Raw genomic sequence first — 16206 nt, 5'->3', positions numbered from 1 at the left:
GAGTTGAAAGGAAGAGTTGCACAGTTACAAGATGAGCTTAATGAAACAAGAAACTTATGGCAGAAACATGAAAATTTGAGCACAGAATTAAGACAAGAAAATATTGAGCTGGGAAATAAGTTAAAAGAGTCCAATGATGAGTCTATAGAATTGAAGGAAAAACTTATTGAAGACCGTTGGTTGTGGAATTTGTCTAAGGCAGAGTTAGAAGGCACAGTTGTAGGGCTGTAAAATGAGCTCAATGAAACAAGACTGAAGCATGAAGAATTCTGCATTCAAGTAAAAGATGAAAAGAAACATTTGGAAGAAAAGCTGAAAGAGTTCGATGATGAAACTAAGGAATTGAAGGTAAAAATGACTGAACATAGGTGCTTGTGGGAATCATCTAAGGCAGAGTTGGAAGGCACAGTTGCAGGGCTGGAAAATGAGCTCAATGAAACAAGACTGAAACATGATGAATATTGCATTCATCTAAGACATGAAAAAGAACACTTGGAAGAAAAGTTGAAAGGGTACGATTATAAGAATAATGAATCTGAAAATTCCTCTTTTTGGATTACTTGTAAGGCCGATTTAGAAGAAACAATTGCAGAGCTGCAAAATGAGCTTAATGAATCAAGAATTTTGTGCCAGAAGAACCAAGTATCTTGCAATGTAATAAGTAAAGAAAATATCGAATTGGAAAATAAGCTGAAAGAATCAGTTAATGAGGCTAAAGAGTTGAAGGAAAAAATGGCTGAAGATGGGTACTTGTGGGAGATTTGTCAGGGAGAATTAGAAAACAAAGTTGCAATATCAGAGAATGACGTTAAGGAGGCAATAATGTTGAGCCAGAAACATGAAAAATTGTGGTCTCAATCAAAACAAGAAAAAAATGAGTTTGAAAATAGGGTGAAGCAATGCAACCATATGATTGAGGAATTAGAAGGAAAGATGAATGAAGATAGATCCTTATGGGATGCTTGTAAGACAGATATGCAAGGTGAAATTGTAAAGCTACAAGATAGGCTTGATTTTGCAGTTAATGAAAGTAACGTTTTGGAGCAGAGATATGAGGAATTGGAATACAAGTTGAAAGGGTTTCATTATAAGAGCAAAGAATTGCAAAATGAGCTTATTAAGAAAAAACTTTTGTGCCAGAATCATGAAAAAAAGTGCACTGTAGTGAGAAAAGAAAAGAGAAGCTTGCAGAAAAAACTGAAAGAATGCGATGAAAGGATCAGAGAATTAAATGTAAAATTTGGCTTGTCGGATAATTGTAAGGAAAATTTGAAATGCAAAGTTAGAGGTCTGCTTGATGAAAATAGGATAATGAGTCAGGAACATGATGAATTGTGCAACCATTTAACAGATGAAAAATATATGCTGGAACATAAGTTGAATGAATGCAATGACAGGAAGAACAAATTGCATGCAAAGATGAATGAATGCAATGATAATAAATCTTCCAAGGCAGATTTTAACATCTCTGTTAAAATCTCTGTTACAAGGAGGAATGTTTGCAAACAAAAGTGCAACTGATTAGTATTGAACAAAAGAACTGAGCCAGAAACTCGAAGAACTGATTACATTCTTTTAGACAACAAGTCCAGAGAAAGCAGATGGATGTCCTTATGGTTGTGTGGAGGAATAGTATGAACAACCACTTATTCTGCCAACTTTGTGAAAATGTAATCATTTTACTTCTAGCTTTTGTTGAACACTCTTAATGAATATGAATTCAAAGCTATTAAAATCATAGTTAAATTTTATTTTCTGTGTGCTTTGAGCTTGTAATATGTACATAAAAATGTATGCTGGAGAGATAATTCAGTGCTAATAATATTCTTAATGGTATCAATTGTATTCGATGTCAATTTAAGTTTCTTTACTCTGCAGTAACTGTTTACAATGACAATATTAACGGACAACAAGACATCACACTGTAAATTCAAAGAGAATATTGTGTTGTCTGGCCTATGATAGTATGACGAAACTGATACTGCAACTTCACTCCACGGTAACTTTGAAGGATATTAAGTTTTCAATAAAAGTCAAAATCAAGAGTTTATTTTAATAAAATAAAATGGAGCCATGGATTCTATGTATTTAAAATAGATAGAGCATGTGTAGCCAATCATCATATCGGTTTAAACATAACCTTTTACAAGCACTCTTAGTATGTTCAAATGTATGGATTTGAATTTATATTATTCGTCTAATGTGGTTCAAGATAAACTCACAACTAGTGAGGTTCCGATGAATTCATGTGGTGTGAGTGTCATGGCACATGAGAGTAGTGGTGGATGCAAGGGTCACATAAAATAATATAGATAATGGTGGTAGCAACATAGGTCATTTAGATTGACTATTCTCAAGTGGATTATAATGCAAGAGAGGATTTGGGATCTAGTTGTAGAGGTTTAGAAGAAGACGTAAAAGAATGGATTGGTGGGGTGTCTAAGGTATTGCTAGTGGTTAGAGACCAGTGAGCTGGCTAATAATGTTCAATTACGTAGATCTATTTTAGTGTCTATGTCACCACCTCCATCTAGAGGGTCATGATCAAATATAGGGTCATAAGGGTAAATTGCTAGCCAGAACTGATCAGGGTAGATCTACGTTGATGTAGCATGATATATTTCATGTGTATCACTATTCTCTAGGGAGCTTTGATGTACTCTAGAAGAATTTTTTTGAAGATATATCACACTTAGTAGAAGATTGCTCTTAGGATAAAAGATATCCAAGGATAATAACAAATCACACTAATACCACTTTGAATTCAACTAAGATCAAAAGAAATGGGTCCTAGCAATAAGATAATGTTAGGTGCCTATGCACAATCTTAAATATCCACATAGAAAAAAGTGATTATAACCTCAGAAGCAAAATAGGAAAAAAACTTATTTGGAAAATCTCCATTTTAATTGAGATATGTGAAGCAAGGTAAGATATCCATCCCCTCCTCCAACCTCCCAATCTAAGTGTCTTGAAATCCTTACTAGATAAGGTGCATGTCCGCTTCCACAAAGAAGAGAAGGTAGAGAAATGTGTAATGGCTCACGATACCTATTGTAGTAGGACCCTTTACAACATATGATGAATCTTCCTTTTGGAAGAAAAACCATAAATTATCAAACTAATAATTTCACACTCAAGGGGAATGTAAAAAGGAATTGATATGTATGAATCTAGAAGTTTCTCATGTTTTAGAAATATTTGTGTTAAGAGAGTGGTGTAATTTGTGAAATAGGCGAGCTTTGATGTAATCTAGATGCCTTTTCTAATGATATATAAGAGGAGGTAGTTACACCATGATGTTTATGACCTATACTATTTGCACACTATTTATGACTTTTTTTTGATGGATGGATATGGATTCTTTATAGATTTGATGATCATTTATAGATTTTTATTATAATTTCATATGGCAATTGATTTGACTTATATGATATTGTGGATATGACATTTATTATTATGCAATGGTAATGATATATATTTATGATAATGGTTAATGGTTTTTATATGATGGATATATATTGCATTTATGATGACAATCCAATGACATAAGGATAGTGATGTATCTAATGGAATTGGTAAGCTAAAATGCAAATAGATGTGTGATATATGCAAAACACATATATTAGATGACGCATGTAATTGTAGCATAGATGAAGACTATCATAATTAAGAAAAAATGATGATGATGATGATAGATGTATAATGAACCTATTAGATAATATAACTAATAATTTGCTCAATTGAATCATGATTTAAATGACAATGTAGATAATTAACAATGATTTGAAAGACAATGTAGATAATTAATTGTGACTTGAATGACAATGTAGATTGTCAACCTAAAGCATGCTACTATATAGGTACAATTTGACAATTTTCATATTTACTAGTCAACTATTATATGGCATGTGACTTATCATACATGGGTACAATTTTCATTTCAAATTTGACAACCAAAAAAAGTATGGGTGAGAATTCCCTTCTCATGTCAGTCATCTTGTAAAATTCAAACATGTTTCATGAGGTGAGGTATAAAATCAAGTCTATCATCTCCGAAGAATTTTCCAAATCAATTTCTCAAGAGCAAGACAATTCAAATTAGAAAGCAATCAATCATTGCCAAGGTAGTAAATGAGGGGTCAAATATTCAGATTTCAATCATTTGAGATGACATCCATGATCAAGACATTATTAAGACATCCTACATTCCTACATGATATCATCAACCTTGTCATGAGGACTTGAAAGCAAGACTCATAAAGGTATAACATTCCAATTTCAACATTTTAATTTAGTTCTAGCCTCTGCTCTTTTAAAGGCATGCTTTACACTTCAACTCTATTTGAATTTCAATTAAATTCTAGGGTTAATTCAAAACCTGGGGTTTGACCTAGGAAAACCATAATCAATAATATATTTTTTCTTCTTCTATGTCTACGTGACAAGTTTGGAAGACACAATTGTAGAATGAAATAGACTAGACAGAGACAATCAGATCCAACTTTTGAAGAAGTGAAAAGTGGAGTTCAAGCTTGCCGCACACAACTATGTCCAAAAACATTTTGGAAAAACTCTAGGAGAACAATTTCCAAATACTTAGCATGAATCATTTGAATATTTTAAAACAAAAATAACAAATTCATCAAGACTAATAACAATTCTTCCAAACATATTGATACATAAGTAGTAGCTACAACTTTAGGTGTGGCTCGTTTATCATCAATCATTTTAGATATCATAATTTTACTCCTCTTTTGAAATCACTACATAGTATAATGCTTAGATTTATTAATGCTAATGTGATGAAGCTTCCTCCCATCAAACCTATAGACACCTCTAAGCCTTTGTTAGCTGCCTTTGATCCTAAAGCCTTTTTCCATTACCATCATCAAAATAGCCATGATACTAAAAAATATAACAGGTTGGAGGATGCAATTCAAGATCTTATTGATTCTAACACCATACCCATGGAGGGTATGAATGATAATGGATATAGATTTATTACACCTCCTAATAAAAACTTGAAGATCTTTATCAATCCCTTGGTTTCTCATTCTACCAATATCGTTGATAATAAACCTTCAAATAATATAGTTCCTACTAAGATGCATGTAGACACCATAGATATTCTGAATCTTATTGAGAAATCCAAGCCTAAACTTGAGCATCACATTACCTTTGATTCAAGAGTGACTATTCAAGCACCCAGGATGGATAATTACTTGAATTTGAATGCTTGATCGCTTGAATTGATTGACCAATATGATTTTAGGATATATATGTGTTCATCGAATGGAAGGGGAAATCCTCCTTTTATACTTGCTAGTCAAAAAATATATTAATTTTCTGACATGAGGTGACATGGGACTAAATTTCTTGCTCAATTTTTTAAATTGCCAAGGGGCCCGAAGTCCGGTCCTAATTGCGAGGACCAAGGAACTGTGCCCTAGTCCTATTGTTGGAAACATCTCTATCGTTACACCAAAACCTTGAGTTGTTAGTGAATGGGAGAGCAGCCAGAGGCAAGGATCCATGGGAGGAAGCCATGTCACAAATCCTAAGGAGGTGTTGACCGACTAGCCAACAATCCCCCCTCAGTGTCACAAATCTCAAGGAGGTGTTGACTGAGTAGCCAACACCTATGGTGTTGACCACAGGGTGACCTCCTAGGATTCAAACCCATAAATTAGTTCTCTAATATGAATATTTGGAATCACCTTTGACGTTACACCAAAATCTTGTTGGAATACTTCAAACCACTTAGAGGGGGAGGGTGGTGAATTAGTGGTCAATATATTCAACAGATTTAACAAATAAATTCTTAAAACAATAGCTCCAAAACATATATCACTTCATAGAAAAAAAAACAATAGCACCAAGGTATCTATCAGTCCATATAACCCAAGAATCACAGATGCATATCACATGACACAAATATTTGATTGGAAAACAATAGAAGGGTAAAAAATCACTATAATAGTGATTACTATTATGTCTAAATGGCTATGAATATCACTGATTACAGTCTCATTGAAAATGTATGAGGCAGTAAGAGAATCTACTCAATAGGAGTCACAACACTCCACTTATATCAGACTTAGAAGAAATGAAAACATAATACAGAGGGTGACTCTGTTTTCAATACAATTCTTTGATCACCTTGTTTTATCTACAACAATAAACATGGATACAAAGGGTTACCTTGTTTACAACAAAATTATTTGATTAATTTGTTTCATCCACAATAATAAACATGGTGTGCATACCACAATACTTCTTATAACCTTGCATATGCAACATTAATATTCCACTTTAATCTTCAACAAGTATTTGCAAAAGAAAAAAATGTCATTTCATTCTCATTACAACAACTACCATCAAGCAAAGTCTTTTTTGGTTTAAATCATCAAGTGCGTTGATGACTAAAAATTAGCAAAATATGCTATAGGCAAAACAGAACAGGTAACTACCCATCAAAATCTTGTCACAATAAATAACCATTAATATTTAAAAAACTAATATTAAACATTCATACTCACACCTTTGAAAGATGGAACATCAACCTTAAATATGACCTTAGAAGTCATTTCAATTGTTAATTTGATTTTCATTTGATTTTATGATGTTTATTGCATTTCTTAGAGTTCTCGTTGCTATTGACTAGTTCCTGTCCCCACTGACTATTTCTTGTTGTCATTGACTAGTTCATGTTGCCATTAAGATGGAATTTTAAAATCACATTATAAACCCTTAGTCACTAAACCCTAAATATCTTCTCAACATTATAACTACATCTTGCCAATTCTGATAAAGATGCTACTAATAAATAACAATTTCATATCTCAACCTTGCTACAATGTCTTCCTTGCCAACATCTACCTTTGACAAACAAGCTCACCATTTGACATCAATGATAAACATATGCCAACATAATTATGTAGTGAAATCTAGGTCATCTCTATTCATGCTCCTTCCACAATCTCTCAGAAAAGGATATGAAAAAGTGATTAGGGTTTCACCTAAGGCATTTGGGTGACACCTTTAATCTCTTTTTATTTATAAACTTAAGTTATTTCTCTTCCAAGATCCATGTAATGTGTCTGAATAGTGGCCAAAATTAGAGGCATATCCCCTTCTTAGGTTGCCTTAGGTATAAACAAATTTTGAAAAAATAGCAATAGACCAAGGGTTCGCTAAGAGAAATAGAAGGGTAACTAAAGGTAATTAAGTATCTTCACATTATGGGAATAATATATTACAATATTATTTCTCTTAAATTCTTTCTAGATTACATTAACCTTTAATTTTAACCCTAAATTGTACTTCACATTTTTGCCATGTTACATAAAGAAGCACTTGGTACACATCGTTTGTATAAAAGAGTGGATAGAATCTTCTTATCAAAAAATAATAAAGTGCATTTTCTTAGCTTGTCATAAAGTGTGTTTTCTTAGCCTGATTAAATGTCACATACATACTTCTTAGTGGTTCTAGTTTGTCTTGTTTTAAATCTATGCCAGTTTATCTTATTTTAAACCAAGTTCATATGTAGAGGTGGTTTGTTTTCTAAATTAGTTCAAGTTTGTTTCTCATAAAGAAGAATTGTATTTTTGTTTGCTTTCCTTATAATTCCATGTGGAGGACATAGGTCATGTCTCTCAATATTGATTTTTTTAAATTTTTTTCATTTCCTTAACAAAAAATTAATTTAATAAGTGGAGCCCTCTTCCAATTTAAAGAAATTAAAAAGTAATTATAAGAAAATCCCATGAATTATTATGAATTAATGATTTTAATTAAATAATAGTTATTATTGGGCTAGGAGCATAGCTCGTTTGGCGAGAGCTTCCAATGGTAGAGCACGAGATCATGAGGTCTAGCCTCCCCCCAAGCCACATGGTACCATAGGATGTGCCACTCTTGTGTCACCGACCATGTTAAAAAACTCTCTTAATGGTGTTCCACTTTAAGCTAAGAGTATAAGAAGGTTATTTTTTTTATTACGTTTTTTAATTAGCATTCTTGTTTGAGGAATTATATGCCAAGATCTAATTCAGTATTAGAATACTTCCACTAATTTAATCAATTTAAGAAAAAGGGGTGAGAATTATTCTCTAATCCATGCAAGCTTTAGAATTAAGTATTAACATGAACCTTGCATAATATAATTAAGGGAGATGAGTTTTTTAATCTATGAATTATTATTGCTAACTAAATCATCATTACGATTAGAAAATATATGATATTTCTCAATTTAAAAAAGAATAAAAAACTAGTTTTTCCCTAATGAACCATGTCATTCTTTTAATTACATTCTTAAGTATATGGGTATAGGTTTAATGAGAGACAAATAAGAAATCAAACTTCCACAATAAACACAAAAAAAAGAAGGTGCCCAAAAAACACTATTTTTGCTAATATAAATAGGTTTGTCTCCCAATACAACAAGAGATATACACAAATATAGTAGAGATAGATTCTCTTCTGAACACTAGAATATAAAATTATCTTCTGAGATGCACATATGCAAATTGCTTGGTTTAAATCTCCAAACACATACCACACACATCTATATCATAAAATGGGAATTTACTTGTTACAAGATTTTTTGTTTCACTTGTACTCTATTCAAATGTTCTCCCAATATGAAACAATATGTAAATTTTAGTGTAGAGTATGTAAATGTTAGCATAGAAGTATGTATATGCAAATGGCTAAGATCAGATTCCCACATACATGTCATGTTTACTTAAATTAGAAAAAGAAAAAATTACTTCGTATAATTTTTTTCTATACTTATATTATAGCTTTAACAAGGACATTATATTATATGTAGGATCAACTTCTTCCAATGTTGCATGTCTTAGTCATATTATATTGATGATTTGTACATATGTTACAATGCTCCTGTCTTGTGATTATTAGTATTTTTAATCAACACTTCTTGAATGCAGATCACGAACTCTTGCCACGATCAATCCTTATAAAAGAAGACCAAACCTAAAAGGAAAATCCTTAAAAGCAATTAATAATTAATAATAAGTTAATTATTAATATTCCTAAGTTTAGATTCCTAAATTTAGCTTAAGTGAAATAGAGAAGAGGTGAATTAATTATTTTTTTATTTTTTTGGTAAAAGTGGAAAATCCACTAAACTTATATTATTCATAAAAATGTTTACATCAGGTTCAAAAAAAGGCATACCGGCAGGAAAGAACCCGCAAGAAAACCTCTGGTTGTAGCCTTCAAAAAAATAAAAACTAGGCACTACCCTTACATCATTTGTTGCTTTCCAGACATATCACCCCACCCCCTACCTCTAGAAATTATACAAGGGTCCCATAGGACAATTACAAAAAACCAGACTACCGCCAAATGAAGGGATGAACAAAAATGCCATTAGGATTACATGAAGGACCACGAAGGAGATACTAGAGATGTAGAAGTTCCTGCCAAAACCATATTTAAACACTCGAACATAATAGTAGCCAAAGAACCTCCCAAATCTACATCAACAAAAACCATTCCACCAAATCCAAAAAATAGTTAGATATCCATAAACCAAGAGCTGGTGCTCTCTTCCGGAGGTTCATGAGCTGAGACTAGAGGAGGAATAATCCTTAGAGGAAAAGCCAAACAAGTAGGAGCAGAGAACAAAAATTCCAAAGTGATCAATGAGTGCAAGGCCTCAAAAATGACCCAAGCTTTATCCACATACTGATCAAGAGCCAAATACAACAGAAAATCCATAGAAGCCCGTGTGTCTTCCATGGAGTCACATATCAGTCTCATTCTTAATTAATGCAATAATTGACCAGACCAACCATTAACCATGAGCTCATGATGAGGAAGAAACCCACCGTAATAAAAAGACCCCACATCAAAGAGATAATCAACCAATGTAGAAGAAACCAAGGCCCAATTACATACTATCGAAAAAATGAACGTGGAAACCAAGAGGCAGACCAAAACATCATCGAGTAAAACATCATAGAAAATTGTAACAAAGCGAGACAAAAGCTTAGCATAAGAAATATGAGGGCAAACTTCCAACCATCGACACCCCAGAAGTCTACGGAATTCAAAATCCACCACAGGAGAAAACAAATTAAAGACTTTAACAAGCTTGACAGAATTGTCCACATTCTCTTCCTCCGCTATTCTAGCTTCTAAAGACACTCTGCATATCCCAATGGATAGAGAAGACAACATTTGCAGGAGGAAGAGCTCCAAAATAAACAACAGAAACATAAACATAAAATACTACATAACAAGATAATGTAAGTGAGATAATATAAATGAGAAAGCCACCCTTAACTTTCCATAATGACAATGCAAAATATCCATTGCAACCTTCCTTGATTTAAACATTTCACATGGATTACCAACCCTTAAATTGTCAATCATAAATGAACATCCAGACAGAGAGGACGCCACCCTCAAAAAATGATTATCGCATAAAACCAATTCTGCCATGGCCAAAACTCACACAAGGTGGCCAACGATGTAGTACAAAAACTTTAACAAATAATAATAGCCCAGGAATGTACTACACATTAAAGAGTTACAAGCATGCCACAACCTATGAAGGATTGAAAACAAAAGAACGCTAAAAAAAACACATGCCACCACCCTTTAAAAATATCATGAGCAGCCACATCCTCACCCTATAAATGACTTTATTCAATGACTGATACTTAAAGTAGAAATATGGTTTCTACATCAGATAGAGGGCCAATACAAGACATCCCATTTCCTTCCACATAGCCTTAAGGAATATCCCTTACCTTAGCATTATTTAAATTTGTCTTTAGAATGAATTGCACATTCGGCAAAAACTACAATTTACTAGCTAACCATACCTCATGGGATATACACACCATCATCTAGCCCAGAAACAAATTTTAAGAACACACCTTATGTAAACAAAAACATAATATATCCTATCATCCTCCTATCTACACATCTGTTGCAAATAAAATCTAAACAGAGTAAAGGATAACATTGATACCTCAAGAGATAATAGAAACAAATAGATCTAAATGAATTACCTTAAACCCATAGGTTAGATCAAATACCCGAGAAATCGTGCCTCAATAAAATTTGAATTGATCTTTAGAATAATTTGCAAACTGCAATTTACTTGCTAACCACACCTCATGAGATATACACACCATCATCTAGCCTAGATGTAGAATTGTAAGAATACACCATATGTAAACAAAAACATAATAGAGCCTATCATCCTCCTATCTACACATGTGGTACAAATAAAATCTGATCAGACTAGAGGATAATATGAATACCTCAAGAGATAATGGAAATAGGTAGCCCAAAACAATTACCTTAAACCCTTACGATTAGATCAAATACCCAAGAAGAATGTCTTGAGGAATGTCACTTGCCTCCACAGACTTAAGATGAGCACTGGTGTCAATTGCCATATTAGCCAAAAAATCTCCAAGCCTATTCAGTTCTCTAAAACAATGAGATAACGAGAATGCATCAAAGAATGACAACTTCTCCAAAATATGATCTAATATGTACTTCAAATACCAACAATTGCTCTTACTGCTCAAAAAACTTTGAATAATGACCATCAAATCCCCCTAAATTAATAGGTTTTTAATCCCTAAAGAGAGCCAGATCAATCCCTAGGGACAAGGCTTAGCGTTCAGCAAAATTGTTTGACTGGGAACCAAGGGCATGACACTGGGCATCTATTAAGACTGCATTTTGGTCAAAAATAGCCATACCAGCCCTAGCCAACCCCGGGGTACCCCTAGAAGCTCCATCAAAATGAATCTTGAACTAGCCCAAAGGAGGAGGATCCCATCTAGCAGCAAGTCTCTTATTAATAGTAACAAGACCTTTTGAGACAGACTCATGAGAAGGGATGGAAGAGAGATATTTCTAGGTCCTTGTAATCCTACCATCCCAATGAGAGAAGGATGTCAAATTCTCCAAATCCTTATGAATGTATGACAGAGCCACCTCCAAGATAGAATCCTCTATCTTGAATAAAATGTCAGAGAGATAAGCTGATAGCTTTCTAAAAATCCTATTATTTCTTTCTAACCATATGTTCCAAATGATAATCGAAGGAGAGATGAGCCAGAGATAAGTATAAAAGGATGAAGAAAACAAGATAGGCCTGACTCTAAAGTGGGAGAAGATCATAGCCAATAACAAAGGACAAACGTAGTTTCTCAAATAGCCATTGCCAATATCCAAACAAAAAATCACAGTGAAGAAACAGGTGAGAGGATGATTCCAAGTTCTTATTACACAAAATACAAGGGAAAACAACATTCAATCCCATCCTATCGAATCTCATCCCTATAAGAACCCTGTCTTGTATAGCAAGCCAAGCAAATACACCTGCCTTCGGAAGGCAAGCCGAATGCCACAACAATTTAAAGGGCCAGGAAGAAAAGTTCTTAGCCAGCATAAGGGAATTATATCCATCTTTCATAGAGTATTTGCTAGATGCACTCTTAGTCCAAATAGGCTCATATTCTCTCTCAGACAAGATGAAAACTCTATATTTGAGGATATTACAAAATTCTACTTTCAAACTAAGATCAATATTCAGACAGTCAATTGATTTCCATTTAGCCATCTTCACATGACCATTTTGTACAATATCAAAAAAATAAGACAAAAAAATCCCCCATCTAACCGAAAGAATTGATTTTAATGGGGTCCAATCCCTAATGGAATCCAAAGGACAATAATCATTCCAAGCATCATCCCAAAATCTAGATTTACTACCATTATGCACAATTGAAGAAAGATTGGGCAACAAGACACTTCTACATTTAACCAAAAAATTCTGAATACCTGACCCTTGGGGCAAACTCGAGGCATGAAAAAAAGACTCTCTTACCCCATTATTAAAATACTTAGAAAACATGATCTTAGCCCAAAGGGAATCTGGTTTATCATACAATTTCCAAACTAGCTTAGCCCCCAGGGCTAGATTTTGATTCTCCAAACTTCTAATCCCTGACCCCCCAAGTTCTTTAGGAAGAAAGACCTTATCCTAGGCTAGCAAGGGGATCCTACATTTCCCATCCTTACTATTATTCCAAAGAAAGGATCTCAGAGTATCCTTCAAACTGACAAGAATAGACTTTGGAGATTTGAGAATTGACATTAAGTAAATTGGTGCCACATTCAACACAGACTTAATCTGAACAATTTTCCCTACCATGGTAATCCATTTATGGTTCTAGGACAATATTTTCTTTGATACCCCTATAATTACTTTATCCCAAAAGCCCACCTTGTCCTTTTTAACAAAAAAGGGGATCCCAAGGTAGTTGCAAGGAAAATCCCCAAGTTGGAAACCCCAAAATTTATGAAGCCTACCCTGAATCAAGAAGTGAGTGTTTAAAAAGAATATCTTAGACTTGTCCTTATTAACCTTCTGTCCAGAAAATGAAACGTAATTCTTAATCACTTGATCAATAATTCTAGCCTCCTTCAAAGATGCACTGCCAAACAAAAGGGTGTCATCAGCAAAAAGGCAATGGGAAATCCTATAATCAAATTTTTGAATTTGGATCCCCCTCCATAGACCACTCAATTGAACTACTCTAATTTCTCAACTCAAAGTTTCTTAGGTATAATGACTATCAAGGTAGTATTCATTTCCTTAAGGATCGACCTATTTCGTCTAGCTTCCTCAAGAGCCAAAAAAACATTCGGACCCACAAAATCCCAACATTTCTCAAAGAATAAAGGAGTGAATCCATCAGGCTCGGGTGCCTTTTCCAAATTCATAGCAAAAATAGCCCCCCTAACCTCTTCCTATGAAAAAGGAGACATTAACATTCTATTGTCATTGAGAGAAATTAAAGAGGGAATGTGAGATGAGATATTGTTAGAGACATCATTATTCTCAGATGAAAGTAGATTCTTAAAAAACATTACTGCTTCACTAGAAATATTCTCTGACTCAGAAAGAATATTCCCATGACAGTCCTAAATACAAGTAATCCTACTCCTAGCCCTTTTCATCTTAGTGGAAGAATGGAAAAATTTTGTATTTTTATCCCCATCAACTAACCATAACGCCCTAGATTTTTGTCTCCAATATACTTCCTCTCTCGCCAAATTTTTTTCTAACTCACTCCTAAGAGACTTAATTTCATCAAACACTCTAGAACCCATACCATGCAGAATCACATGCCTATTCAATACATCAATCATATCCAAAATCCTTTTCTTTTCTTCAAAGATATTCTTAAAATGAAGAGAATTTCACTCCCTAATATTTTTCTTTAAAAATCTGATCTTCTTAACAATCTAAAACATTCTAGACCCTCTAATGAATGGAGCCTCACACCACCATTGTTGCAAGAGGGTTAGGAAAAAAGGATCCCTAAACCACACGGGTTCAAACTTAAAAGGCAATTTATGAGAAGATCTGTCTTTTAAAACAAAGAGGGAAACAGGAAAGTGGTCTGACCCTGTCAAAGGAAGGATAGAAGAAAAAAAATCAACATCTGAATCAAACCAATTGGGGGAAAGTAAAAATCTATCCAATCTCTCCATAATTTGAGAGAAATTCTTCCTCATGTTTGTCCATGTGAAAAGACCATTATTTGGCTTACAATAAAAAAGAGACATATCATAAATGAATGCATTAAAATCATCCATATAATTTCTTATTAAGACAAATACCCCTTGTCTTTGTATCCAAATCTAGAATTACATTGAAGTCCCCCCAAAAATAATGAAAGAATGATCCCTAAGGGGGGATGAAAACCTTATGAGTTCTCGCCAAAGGTTGCATTTAGCCAAGACACCCGGGGGGGCATAAATATTAAACAACCATACTTTGAATATAGAATTTTTGTAAGACCCTAATGATAACATCCAATTAGGAGCAAAAGAAACCAATTCTACATCAACCACAAAATCATTTCATAACAAGGCCAAACTCCCCGATGCCCCAGCAGTCGAGCACGACAAGAATTTCCACCTCTTCCAAGAGGAAAAAACAAACTCAGAATTCTCCAAAGAGAGCTTAGTCTCTTGAAGCATACCTATATTTCACTTAACCAAGTCCAATTGAGACTTGATCAAGCATCTCTTGTTAGGGGAATTTAAACCCCTAACATTCCATGAAATAATCCTCATTGCCCTCGAGGGGAGGTCGACAACTCCCCTCTTTTCATTCTTAGGGGAAGAGATATTCTCCCCAAAGCTTTTATGTAAGATCCTCTTAACCATCACAAATCTAGTGACCGGAGGACTAATTAGGCACTTCTTTTTCTTTTTGATGGAGCTCGAGCAATGACCAATGTTTTTTCCTTTGTCCAAAGACAAGGTTGATATCTTCTTAACCCCGGGAGAAGCAGACAATACTTGTTGAATACTTGCATCAATTTCCAATTGAGTTTTACGGTTTTTTGGAGGTCTACCCCTACCCGGAGACACAACAGGGTTAGGGAATTTCATCTCAACTTGGGCAATAGGAGGGCCAACAGGAGAGAATGGCATTTTAACTAAAGGTGACCAAGGATAAGACACTAGTCCCTAGGGTTCCACTTTATTTGAAACATCCTAGGCAATGTTATTATTGAGAACCTCAAAAGGATTAAAGGAAGGGGAAAGAGGCAAACTATTATGAGTTAAATTCAAATCATTTTCAATAGAACACACAATCCTATCTGAAACCTCCTCCTCTAACTAATCCTTGTTAGTATTGAGCAAATGCTCAACTTGCTGAACCATATGCTCATTTGGAGAAATATCTAGAGACTCCTGAGGCTTGTCAAACCCCAAATTAGGCTTACTATATGCTAACTCTTTTACCTTTTGAATTAGGATAGCATGATCATGACCTAAGGGAGTAGAATTAACATGGGCATTATCACCTACACCTCCATTATATTATGGAATATTCATCTGAACACCTAGCCCTTCTAAAGAACCAAAAATCTTATCACCTATATTGCCATCTAGCCCACCCTCCTAAACAAAATTACAATGATTGGGACCTTATGGGAGGGAGGACTTATCTGACTAGCTCACCAAGAAATGCCATCCTGATCCTGACAATCAAGCTTAGAATTAATAACCCCTTCTAGTCCAACCTGTTTTAAATTGTTCAAAGCACTCTCCACCTTGTTAGAGAAAGCATTATGGATAGATTGATCAAGATTGTTCCCTTGGGGACCCTCCTCTGAC

At 34.2% G+C, this 16206-nt stretch overlaps 1 protein-coding gene across 1 annotated transcript in view; it reads left to right on the top strand.

Annotated features, from left to right (window-relative positions):
- The first annotated feature begins 354 nt into the window (after window positions 1–354).
- LOC131858250 (uncharacterized) overlaps window positions 355–16206 on the top strand; it is a 37904-nt gene continuing 22052 nt past the window's right edge. The window contains exon 1 of the mRNA XM_059211432.1: window positions 355–1497. Coding sequence (XP_059067415.1) covers window positions 355–1497 — 1143 coding nt within the window. The remainder of the gene's footprint in view (window positions 1498–16206) is intronic.

Source organism: Cryptomeria japonica, chromosome 9 (genome assembly GCF_030272615.1).
Source record: "Cryptomeria japonica chromosome 9, Sugi_1.0, whole genome shotgun sequence".
Classification (NCBI taxonomy): Eukaryota; Viridiplantae; Streptophyta; class Pinopsida; order Cupressales; family Cupressaceae; genus Cryptomeria; species Cryptomeria japonica.
The sequence above is the reverse complement of the archived record's forward strand: the minus strand, read 5'-3'. Positions and strand labels throughout refer to the sequence as shown.